Source organism: Quercus robur, chromosome 5 (genome assembly GCF_932294415.1).
Source record: "Quercus robur chromosome 5, dhQueRobu3.1, whole genome shotgun sequence".
Lineage (NCBI taxonomy): Eukaryota > Viridiplantae > Streptophyta > Magnoliopsida > Fagales > Fagaceae > Quercus > Quercus robur.
Window position 1 is genome coordinate 27,690,344 of NC_065538.1, and position 12,947 is coordinate 27,703,290.

At 34.6% G+C, this 12,947-nt stretch overlaps 1 protein-coding gene across 1 annotated transcript; it reads right to left on the reverse strand.

The window, feature by feature from the left end:
• Positions 1 to 10,268: 10,268 nt before the first annotated feature.
• LOC126728048 (uncharacterized) lies at positions 10,269 to 10,670 on the reverse strand. The gene has a single exon (XM_050433931.1). The coding sequence runs from the start codon at positions 10,668 to 10,670 to the stop codon at positions 10,269 to 10,271; it is 402 nt and encodes a 133-aa protein (XP_050289888.1).
• Positions 10,671 to 12,947: the final 2,277 nt, after the last annotated feature.

Below are 12,947 nucleotides of genomic sequence, written 5' to 3' on the forward strand. Positions count from 1 at the left end.
GCTCATGTTCTGTCAAAGACTCAATAGGTGATTTTGAGTCAGGCTGTTTACGCTTCAGAGATGAGATCCCTTGTGATCGGTTCATTCCTATCAAAAGACAATTGCAGGGGGCGAAAAAAGAAAAGAAAAAGAAGGAGAAGACGTCATTCACTTACATAGGAGTACTGAACCTTGTCTAGCATGGTGGGCATCAATATTCATATTTTCAAATAACCAGAATAATAGAAACTTACAGCCTTTATTCGGTGTTGCATAATAACAGTAGGAAAGAAAAAAGGAAAGTGAAATTTGTAAACTTAATTAATTCCATCTGTCAGCTATTCTTAAAAAAAAGGATTTTTTTTTTTTCTCAAAAATTTAGAATTTTATTCAAAAAAACCCAAATGAATCCACCACGGGAATCACCTTTCCATCCACTTCACAACAGAACAATAGTTCAGCCTATATCAGTATCACTACAAAGGCTAGCAAAGTATTTCTATATTGTGTCCGTTTCTCTAGGTATACAGGCACAAGTACAACTATTAAAAGATTCAAAGAATTAAAATTATTTCTGAAACCAAAATTCTCATAAGAAGATGTAGTTTATCCTCATAAGTCAGAATTTCCATAAGAACCAAGCAAGATCACTAGAAATAATCATACACAAATACTCTCATTGGGAGGTTGCCATGGACATACAACTTCCTAGAAACAAATATGCTTTTCCTAATTTTTACTTAATCAACAAAAGATCTAAGCCCACAAGCATATTGATAAAACTTCTCTTCTTCCTTAAGCCAAAACTTCCCAATTTATTGGAAGCCAAAACACAAAGAAGTCAAATATATATTAACTCTTCTAATCTTGCAATTTGCAGTCTAATCGTTATTGCTTTTCATGACTGCATATCTGATTATTTGATGAAAACCAATGTATTTTTTCTGCCACAACTATTTTATAGTGCTATTTCCTACCTGGAATCTCATGGAAATCAATAATAATTTTTCTTCTAATCTCTCATCTAACACTATCTAAAAGATCCAATAAGAAAGAAGCTCTAAGATACAAATGATGAAATATATAAGAACTTCAACAGACATGTGGATGTGGTATCTGTTTGATCAATAAGGCTGGAAGAAGTTTAACTGCTCTCATAATAATTAGTTAATTACTATGAATATGAGTTTTGGAAGTCCCCATTCAGATGACAAAGGGCACGGCAAAGATACAAACACAACACAATGACACTTATGTCTTTATGATTGTATAGCAAGAGTTATTTGCTTTATTTACCTCATCGAGGGGTAAACGGATGTTATCAACACTGTTCCATGTTCTTTGAATACATGAAAACAACTGTTATGCACACAAGGAGTGATGGTATTTTATGAAGAGATATGCCAGAATTGAAACCAAATGAGACAGAGTTAAAATCCATGGATGAGAAATATGCCATTTTTCATACATAAAAATCACAAAACATTTCTAATACAAATGAAGATAAACACTAAAAATTTCAAGCAAACCTCAAATGCATGTATCTTATCCCTAAGCAAATTGGAATTAATGCTATCAAATCTCATATCCACAATTTTCATTCTTTTTTGCATCAAAATCCCAATATAGCAATATTTCAAAGGACCCATTTTCCCTTTGACCTCCAAATCCCAAAAGAAGCACAAAAAGGATTGAAATGTTGGCATTTTCCACTTAGCTGACCTTACTATGATTGTTTATCTTACATGAATGAGCTCCTAAACACTTTTTTCCCATTAAAAAAAATAAAATAAAATACAAAACAGAAGTGCAGAATTGCATATTTCATATTCTCTGCTTTCTCTAAGCAGCCAAATATAGGACAATAAAAAGAAAGAGAGAGAGAGTACCTGCACTCATTTTGTAAAAGCTTTTTGAATTCTCTAACAGGTTCGGAACACAAAGGAATTCCATAGAAGAAGAAATATGTAACAGTTGGAATCTGCATCACGAGGAAAAAGAAAGGGGTCATATATATAGTCGGCCAAAATGGGAAATTAACCCTAATTTTCAAACATTATAATTAGTAGGCTACATTTTCAAACTATATTTTTTACTAGAATCTCGAGTCTAAGAGGATCGATTTAGGGCCTCAATTTTCATGGGTTGATCACATCTAATGTGGCATTTTTTCCACGTGGCAACCACTTGGAAATTTATATAATGTTTTCTCTTTTCCAATTCCCAGCACGTGTCTGATGGGTTCCGTTCCTTATTATTATCTTCATCATCTCACATTTTCTTACCCAGCAAAACATTTCTTGCCCAGCAAAACATTTCTTGGTGCTACTATTAGAGCAGGAGTCACCTTCCAAGAACATCAAGCCTTGGACGACGAGGTCTGGCCTGAACATCAAGCCTTCCAAGAGCAGGGCTGGCCTGGGTCGCGCAGGTCGCAGCAACACGACCTAAGTCGCAGCACACGACCCAGGTCTTTCTCTCTTTGATTTGAATCTGATCTGATGGGTTTTTGGGTTTTTTTTTTTTTTTTTTTTTTTTTTTAAATCTGGATTTTAGGTGGTTGTTAGGGGTAGATTTGGTTGGATGTTTTGTACTAGCTGATCTCTGATCTGTGTTTGTGTTTTGTGCTTGTTGAAATTTCATGAAATTTCATCTCTTCAGTCCAAATGATTTAAAGAACAAATCGAGTTTTTGAACGTCGATATATAAATCGAGTTTCTAAGACTTGATTTCCAGGTGGACAAACTGCCACCTCGGACCCGATCAGAACATGAAAACCGACCCTCAAATACTCGATTTATGGTCCAAAATCGAGCCTCTTAGCCTCGAGATGCTAATAAAAAATATAGTTTGAAAACGTGGCCTATTAATTATAATGTTTGAAAAACAAGGTTAATTACCCTGAAATGCCTATACAGTCCAGAGAATGGTTTTTTTTTTTTTTTTTTTTTTTTTTTTGAGAATGGATATGTTTGTTTTGTTGTGGTGTGGCCCATTGTCTTGGGCCAAGGCTCTTGGCCTTCATGGGTCTGTGACTCAGAGTCTATATATTATTTTATTTTTATTTTTTTGCTGAGAATGGGTATGTCATATGTGGGTCTGTGATATCACATATATATATATATAAGAAACATTAGATAATAAAAACAATAGAATATGATATATTGTCACTTAATTTTAAAACTTAAAATAAACATAAAATATGTACAAAATATTTAAATATACCTAAAAATAAATATTAATTAATTAATTACTTGTCGTATCCTCGATGTATTGTATCCTAGATTTTTCAAAAAATGTTATATCCTCATACTCATACCGTTATTGTACCGATACCCATATTTGTATCCATGCATCATAGCTAATACATGAGTGATAAGTGGGGTGGGAGAAAATACTTTTGGCTTTAGCATATTTTGAGTAAGGTAGTGGGGGGTTGGGGAAATCAATTGAGTTTTGGTGAATATGAGTACGAAGTTGACACAATTACATATATATAATCTCTCTTTACAACTATGACAAGTCTACAATACAATACAAGTGCACTCTAATAAGCTTAAAATATAAACATATAATTCCAATGAATATGCCAATATAAGCACCAAAAAATAAAGTTACCCAAAAAAGACAGTGGTGTCAACGCACAGTGGCAGAAAGGGGGTGGAGATGATGAGGGAAAATGCCTGAGCAATTACCATGGAGTGTTCTTAGCTAGTTCCATAGGGTAATATGAAAATGCCCCACTTATGGCAATTGTATACGCTATAGGGTGGAGGCAGTCACCATACAATAAACAACGCTAATTACAATTTTGTTGTTATCAAGGTCACTCTGTAATTTGGCCGTAAGTGTTATTCGGTTATTAATTGGAACTTGTGGTTGTTCTCATTATTAGCTTTGATATATTAGGTTATAATATTGAAACTAAATTTGTTAGGTTTATTTATTTTGGATTTTGAGACTTATTTTAAATTTTGTTTTGTTTTTTCTATTAAAAACAATTGATTGATTTATTTTTGTATTTTGTCGATTAGTTGGAATGAAATTGGTAAATTAAGTCTAATTACAACCGTGCCCAAATTGACCCACGTGAGTTGGGTTAGATGCTATTAGTGATAAGAAGTTACATTTTTTTTTTTTTTTTTTGAGAACAAATGAATCACTCATTCATTAATATGTAAACGATCATGATGCAAAGCATCTACAGCAACAAATCCTTCACAATATTCCTAGCAAATGATAACCATGTTAAAACGATTGAAATTTGAATGCTATCTCATTACGTGCATTTCAAGCGGATTTTCCTTACAACCATATACTTCTTAAAGGTGCTTAGTGCTAACAAAAAAAGGAATACAATAAAGCACAAAAAATCCTAATTGATACTATTGGCAAAGTTGTATAAAAATTGAGCTAGTTCAAAGCAAAACCATGCCTCCATACTTGCATATAGGATCTGAGAATTTTGTAGATGCAAGGTGCTCCAATCGCTAAGTGTAACTACCAGTGGAACACGGATTTCAATACCAAAGAGACTTGCAAATTGTGTCCATCATAATAGACCATCTCTTGATTCAGCCATTCGAAATAGTCATCAACCATGTCTTGGCGCAACTCCCTGTACAATTCTTCGTACATCTGCGCTTGCAACCCTCAATCAGCTAGAAAACGAACAAGGGATTGAGGAATTGATGGTGCATTTTGTATATGGAATATGAGATAGGAGGGGCCTATGCATATATGTAGAGTATGCACCCTATGATCGGTCATGCGTGCCTGCAACCTCACAATTCCACGTTGGCTGCGACCATGGTGCACATAGTCACTACAAAAAAAAAAAAAAAAAAAAAAAAAAAAAAAAAAACCTTAATACAACGAAACAAGTCGTTGCAATAACAACTTATGTCGTTGTAATAGGTGTTATTGCAATGACAAAAAAGTCGATATAAGCCGTTGTAATAAACTCCGAGATAATAGATTTATGCAACACTAGATTTCATTGCAATAAATTCCATATATTGCAATGATTTATATATTGCAACGATTTACTTTGAAAATCTCATTACAATAGGTTATTTTTTTATTAAAAAAAAGCAATAGGTTTACGCAACACTAGATTTTCATTGAAAAATTTCATATATTGCAACGATTTACTTTGAAAATCTTGTTGCAATAAGTTATTTTTTTATTAAAAAAATGTTTTTTAATTTAAAAATAAATAAATCATTTATAAATAATAATTTTTTATTAACCTGTTTTGCAATTCAAAAACCATATTTAGGTACTATACTAACAAATTAAAGATATGCATAAAAGATGAAAAAATCGAAATACTTCATTTCAATACATATGTCAAAAAACACAAATATATTCACGACTTGTTGAATTTTTATTCAAACACAGTTTCAAAAAGTATGCAAAAAACAAAACAACATGAAAGAAAAGTTTCTTCCCGAAGGTGTTATCCAAGCATGCTTCACAACTATTTCATTGACTTACCACCTATTTTGGAAAAAAGAAAGAAAGAAAAGAAAATAAGTATAAAGTTGAAAAACATCATATATATATATATACCCACAACACAATGACAGTAATATACACCATCATTGATTCTTAAAAAAAACACATACAAAACAATACTACTTGAAGACTGTACAATTAAACAAAGAAAAATCAAATTAAAATTTAAAGAGCAACAAAAAATTACCTGAAAGTTAGAGAGAAAATCTTTAAATTGAGAAAGAGTCTCTCCAAGGAGACTATGAATTAAGAGAGACTAAAATTTGAGAGAGAAAATTTAGAGTTAGTAGATATGAGAGTGGGATGGAAATTTGAGAGATAAGTTTTGTAGTTAGTAGATAAATTTGAATTTTGAGATACACTTAAGAAGGAGGGAAAGTGAAAAGAAAAAGAAAAAGAAAAAAAAGAGAGGTGTGGGGAGAGAGAGAGAGAGAGAGAGAGAGAGATATTGAGATGAGAAAAACATGGAGATAAACGTGGGTGAGAGAAAGGGAAACTAATATGAAAAAAGAAAAAGAAAAAAATAGAGGTAGGAGAGAGAGAGAGAGAGAGAGAGAGAGAGAGAGAGAGAGAGAATTTGAGATTATAAAAAAAAAAAAAAGGAGATAGAGGTGGGTGAGATAAAGAGGGAAACTAAGATGAAAAAAATAAAAATAAAAATAAAAAATAAGAGATAGGCATGCGTGAGTTAATTTTGAGATGAGAAAAAAATAGGAAGATAGATGTGGTGAGAGAAAATGGGAAATTGAGATGAGAAAAAAAAAGGGATAGAGATGGGTGAGAGAGAGGAAATTAATGAAAAAAAAAATAGCACCAATTTCTCAAATTTTACCGCTACTCAATTACTCACTTCTATTACATCAACAAAATTTGATGTGAAATAAAGATTTTACCTATTACAATAATATAGTTTGATGTGAAATAAAAAATTACCTATTGCAACAACATATCTCAATGTAAAATAAGAGTTACCTATTACAACAATACATTTTAATGTAACATAATAATTATTGCTATAGTATATATATTACATCTTTTTTTTTTTTTTTGTTGCAATAATACTTGTTGTATTATGTCTTTTTTCTTATAGTGAGTAATTGGTTAGGAAGTAGAACAACCTCAGCCAATCTATCACCATCGCAGGCGAGCGAGTGACCATGGTCAACATGCGACATCGGTCGAATCTCACTAAGTAGAGTCTGCTTAAATTGGTTTGGTGAATTTGGACAATAGACCTATCCATGGCTTGGAAGAAAAGCAAGAGCAAGAGAAATTTAGTAAGCAATACATTAAAAAAGCATATATATTTAGCAAGCAATACATATCAGTTATGAAAAACAATGAACAACACAAACAAGAAACACTTTATTTATATGCATGGCTGAATGAACAACACAATAAATATGTTTCAATTAGGAAAAAACCATTAAAGAAAAGATTCGGAATCATTACCGTAAGATCGATGGTACTATTCTTCTGATCTATGTATGACCCAATAAGAAATGGAACGAAAAGATTGTAAAGAAGAGATTTTACAATCTAAAAAGGAAGTTGGTGGAGAGTGGAGGGGCTTCAGAAGCGTAAACGTAAAGAAGGATTCAAGAAATGAAAAAGTAAAAAAAAGAGACGAAGATGTTGAAAAGAAAGAGTTCTATATATATATATATATATATATATGTGCATGAATGTATGCGTGAAGTTAATGATGAAGATGTAGTAGTAGCGTGGGAAGAAATGAGACTATGGGTTAGTAGGGGCTAGTCACTAGTAGCAGTACTAGGAATATAGCTAAAGTATAGCGAGTGTGAAAGAGAAAGGCTGAGATTTTAACACAAAAGAGAGCGACTCACATGGTTCCGAATTTCTCGCTTTCTTGCACAACACAGCCTCTCTCTCTATCTCTCTCCATTTATTGTTTAATCCCTTTTTTTTTTTTTTTTTAACTCATTATGTGCAAGAAATACCAAGTTTTTACACAAAGGTTCCACAAAAGACAAAACCTAGTTTCTTCGATTCCGGCTTTATCCATTTTTGCATGGGTTGTGATTTTTAATTAGATAGAAACTAATTTCTTAATTCTAAAAGTTTTAAATTGGACTGGATTTTTTCAGACTGTGTTTATTTATATATATATTGGTTGAAATCAAGAAAGTGTATATACTTTATTTCGGGTGTCATACTTATGTTATACCCATTTCAAGCACTTTTGCCATACCTATACCTATGACACTTTTACCATACAACATAGTAACTAGTAAGAGTACTTTAGTAATTTATTGAACTAGGTATGAAAACATAAGCTCCATATGCAATAAATAACAAAGATAGTCTGATGTCTAAAATTCAAGATGCTGGAATTTGACAAACAATATATTCATATATACGAGTAAAGCATATAAATCCTAGATGTCGAAGATGCGCCAACTAGTTAAGATAGAAAGCTCTTGATCATATAAATTTACAATTATAAATAAAATTCTATTGAAAAAAAAAGGGAAAATGGAAGACAAGTGTACATTACTATACATTATAACTTCATAGAGAAAATTAAAGAACATAAAGTATTGATATAATTTGCACCAGCTGAAATTAACATTTTAGCATGTCCAACTAAGACATAGAACTAAAAATAGTAGAAACCAAAACTCATCATTTAAAGCATGCAAACATCATGCCATAAACAAATACCGCCCCATATTTTTCCATAATTTGAAGTCCGAACCCATTCTTACCATTTTTTTTTCTTGATAGGTATGAATCCCATAGAGACCACTGACCACATAGAAACCATACACCCAGTAAGATGCCATATTTTTTCTCCGCCACCAAATTCCCAATATCCTAGCCTCCAAATTAAATTGATGCACAAATCTTAGGCTAGCATATTAGGTCAGGAGGAACTTTAACTCATCACCCACTCCACCCCATTATGACATTTGCAAAATCTAACTAGGGTTTTTCCTTTTTAAGAGTATGATATCATTATGACAAGGAAGCATTGATACCAACAAGGGACATTAGATATGATATGATACAAATATGACATAAACCCTTGAAAAACTAGGAATGATTTAATAGAATACATTAATCAATCAATGATATATACATATATCTGTGTATATACCATGCTAAATTTAATTTAAATATTAAATGATAAGCATTGCTAATTTAAACCCACATCTCACACTTCTCAGCAAAAAAAAAAAAATCACATCTCACACTATCCATAAGCAATTTACTTATTGACAGTTGTGGGCTATGATATTGCACATTCTTACTCTTCTCTCCCAAAATCACTTGATTAATCCCCTTATATCCCATTGGCCCCATCTTGGTGCTCAGCCTTCTATAATTGTTTGAGTAAGCTCCTCGACTTGTCTGCATAAATTCTCCATTACCTATCAAAACCCCCATTACCTCATATTCAATAGATCTACTTTTATAGTGCTTATTTGCCTTCAAATCATTGAAAAGCCCATAGAGCAGTTAAGCTGCAAGGTGCGTCTTAGTACTTCTTTGGGGTTTTGACCTTGACCTAAACCCCATTGTCATTGTCATTTCCATTTTTATAGCCAAGGATCATTTTCTCTATGCTTGAAAAGGATTTGACTGTACATGCTTAAAAGGCTCCAAGATTGCTGGAAGAACATAAGATTCATTTCAGTAATGCATTCACTTTTTGAAATGATATAAAATTTTAATTATTCATAATTTGCTCAATAGAAGCTCTCTGAAATAAGAAGCGGCACACAATTCTTGAAATTGAACCATATAATTAAAAACTTAAACTATTGAGGACCTGATTCGTAAGGGGTACAAAATGAGGTGTCTACATCCAATAGAAGTAGAACAACATGACAATCATATATTTGTAAACATAATATTGACAAAGTTTGAGTAGAGTGCTAGTAGTTTGGTGAGTGGTATATTTACGAATTTCTTACCATGAATGCAATTGGCAGTACTAGTTGGTGATACTGTATTTTTTCCAGCTATAAATTTTGCTAGAAGTTTTAGTCCTAAATTAAAGGATTTCATGGTTTTAATAGTTAAACCTCTTTTTTTGTTAATTTTTATCAATTTTAATGTGGTTTGTTTAAATTTAACTGAGCTTTAATTAAAATTTGACCATATGATTGGATTAATTTTGAAATTATGGTTAAGATCATGAAATTCCCTTTAATTTAACTAGTTGTGGGCAAAAATTGAACTTGAATCAAATGAGGTAGCACTTAACTAATGAAATTACCCATTTTGCATTTTGACGGTAGAAAAAGTATTCAATTTTCTATGGAACCCATGCTAAAAATTTAGTGTATTTCCTTAGAAAATCCCTACTAAATATACCATTTGGGTCTCATTTATTGAGCATGCCATTAAAGTTTTGAGCATCAAATTAATTGATAAAATTTAAAAGATTTTCATCAATTACGTTTTTTGTTTTTAAATTGGGTCCATTTACTTTGACATATTTGGTCCTTTATTTTTATTAGGTCATACATTTAGTTTTTATTTAAAGATGAAATTAATTTCTTTTAATGGATAGAGATGTCAAATTTTATTGTGAGTTATTTTTTTATTTTTTTATTTTGATGAGAAATACATGTATTTTATTACTAAACGAACAGAGCATCCTAAAAAACAATAGGTTCAATACATGGTGTAGTTTCCTCAATCCAAGTAACATAGTCATCTATTCCCTTGGCATGATGGGCCAAAGTGTGTGCTGGCTTATTTCCAATTCGCTTAACATGCTGTATCTGTGTTCTTCAAAAAGCTTGCAAGCTGTGATGAGTGTCCTGTATGACGTTGTCAATGCTGGTTGGTGCCATGGGGATATCATTCTGGGCAGTTGAAAGAATGGCAGAGTCTGTCTCGAAAATGACGTCCTGGAGTCCAACATCTTTGGCGAAAGTGACCGCTTCATGCATGGCTTTTGCTTTGGCTTCAAGAGGTCCCAACGGCAGTGGCATTCGCTTGCTCAGAGCTGCCACAACTGACCCCTCACGGTCACGAACCACAACACCAATTCCCACAGACTTGGAGACGGCAAAGACAGCGGCATCGATGTTGATCTTGTACCACGGGAAGTTCAGTGGAATCCACCGTATATCTGTTGGTTCCTTATGATGAGGTTTCGCCAGGCGGGCAAGCTGGTGGCTCTCAATCATGCTTCGGGCTTTGAAGATTATCTCTTGGCTGGACTGTCGTGTGGTCCCATGGCGGGCTTTGTTCCTTGTATACCACATACACCATGTAATGGTGACCACCAATTCAAGCAACTCCTTGCCTACATGTTGGATGAAGATGAGATGCCAATTGCCAAATGAAGTCCACGAATTCCCTGTAGTGTACGACATGGATGTCAATGGGTAGTGCAGCTATAGTCCAAGTCTCACGGGCTTTTGTGCAATCCCAGAATAAGTGTCCACTTATCTCTTCACTTAGTCCACATGCTTCACATAAAGCCTCCTCTAGGATTCCACGGTGACAGAGGTTTACTTTGGTGGGTAGTGCGTTGCGGCATGCCTTCCACGTGAAGGTCTTGATTTTATGTGGAATGTTGAGGGCCCATATTGTGTGCCAAAAGTGGGTGTGGTCAGATCCTTGTGACATGGTGCATGGGTTTGCATGGGGAGATAAGGATAGTGCCACCTTATAAGCACTATTAACAGTGAATATACCTCTTGGAGTATAAGCCCATATTAAGCGGTCTCTAGTGGGATTTTGGCTCCTTGGTATTCCCAAGATTGCATCGGCATCAGCTGGCAAGAAGTGTTGCCGAATCATGTCTGCTTTCCATTCACCCGTTTCCTCATCTATGAGAGTGCAAACCCGTGAGTCTTGAGGTAGTGTGCCCGTCGATGAGATGACTTGAAAAGTGGAGTGTGCAGGCAGCCACTTGTCAAGCCAAATCTGGATCGAGGAGCCATTTCCCACTTGCCATCTGTTGCCCGTCTTGACCACCTCTTGTGCAACCATGATGCTTCTCCAAGCAAAGGAATGTTTTGAGCCCAACTCTGCATGTAGGAAGTTAGTATTTGGGAAGTAGCGAGCTTTGAGAACACGGTGAACTAAGGAATGGGTGTTTGTTTGAAGTCTCCATCCTTGCTTGGCGAGAAGTGCCAAGTTGAAAGCCTTTAGATTTTGAAATCCCAAGCCACCATCAAATTTTGGAACACAGACTTTATCCCATGACAACCATGCCATTTTATTTCTTCCATTTGTTTGGCCCCACCAGAAGGAGCGCACCATACTAGTCAACTCATCACAAAGTGTATCTGGGAGTTTGAAAACACTCATTGTGTAAGCTGGGATTGCTTGGGCCATTGCTTTAATGAGAATCTCCTTTCCTGCCTGAGAGAGCAGTTTTTCTTTTCATCCTGAAAGCTTATTGTCTAATCTTTCCTTCAGAGCACGGAATGTGTTCTTTTTTGATCTACTTACAAGCGAGGGTAGGCCAAGGTAGGTTTCATGCTGTTTTATAACCTCAGCACCAAAGCGTTGCTTAATCTCTTCCTGCAGGTCCTGTGTGGTGTTTTGACTGAAGAAGAGAGAGCTTTTCTCCCAGTTTTTTTTTTTTTTTTTTTTGCCAGATGCATGCTCATATGTCTCAAGAATTTGTTCCAGGTGGCTACAGTCTTCCCGAGTAGCTTGGCAGAAAATAATACCATCATCTACAAAAAAGAGAAGTGAAATCTGTGGGCCGAGTGGGCAGGCTGCTACTCTTTAAGTAGACCAGTTGTTGTGGCCTGTTGGAGAAGAGATGAGAGTCCCTCTGCACAAAACAGAAAAAGGAAAGGAGAGATGGGGTCCCCTTGCCTCAAACCCTGAGAGGGGATGATGTGGTCATGGGGCTTACCATTTAACCTAACAGAATATGTAACAAAAGTAACACATTACATCATAAGGTTCACCCATTTGTTATCAAAACCCATCTTATGCATGATATCCCAAAGGCAGCCCCATTCCACTCTATCAAAAGCTTTACTCATGTCAAGCTTTAAGGCTATCTCCCCTATTTTACCATTTCTTTTCTGGTTTAAGTAGTGCATGGTTTCAAAAGCGACCAAGACATTATCAATGATAAGGCGGTCAGCCATGAAGGCACTCTGGTGTTCACTGATTATTTTTGGTAGGAACCTCTTAAGTTTGTTTGCAATGACTTTTGAGGCTAGCCTCGAGATGACATTGCTCAAGCTTATGGGTCTGTATTGTGTTATTTTTGTAGGGTTCTTGACTCTGGGAATAAGAATAATATGAGTTTCATTAAACTTGGGGGGAATAATGCTCAAATTTAAATAGTCAAGTACAACATTAGTAACACAATCACCAGATAAAAACTAGAAGTGTTGGTAAAATAAAGGAGGCATACCATCAAGACCCGGTGATTTCTTTGGATGCATCTGCTTTAATGCTCGATGGACCTCATCTGCTTGGAAGGGTTG

Bases quoted from the DNA above. Each gene is read 5' to 3' on its own strand.
- LOC126728048 (XM_050433931.1), bottom strand. From the start codon at position 10,670: ATGATTGAGAGCCACCAGCTTGCCCGCCTGGCGAAACCTCATCATAAG.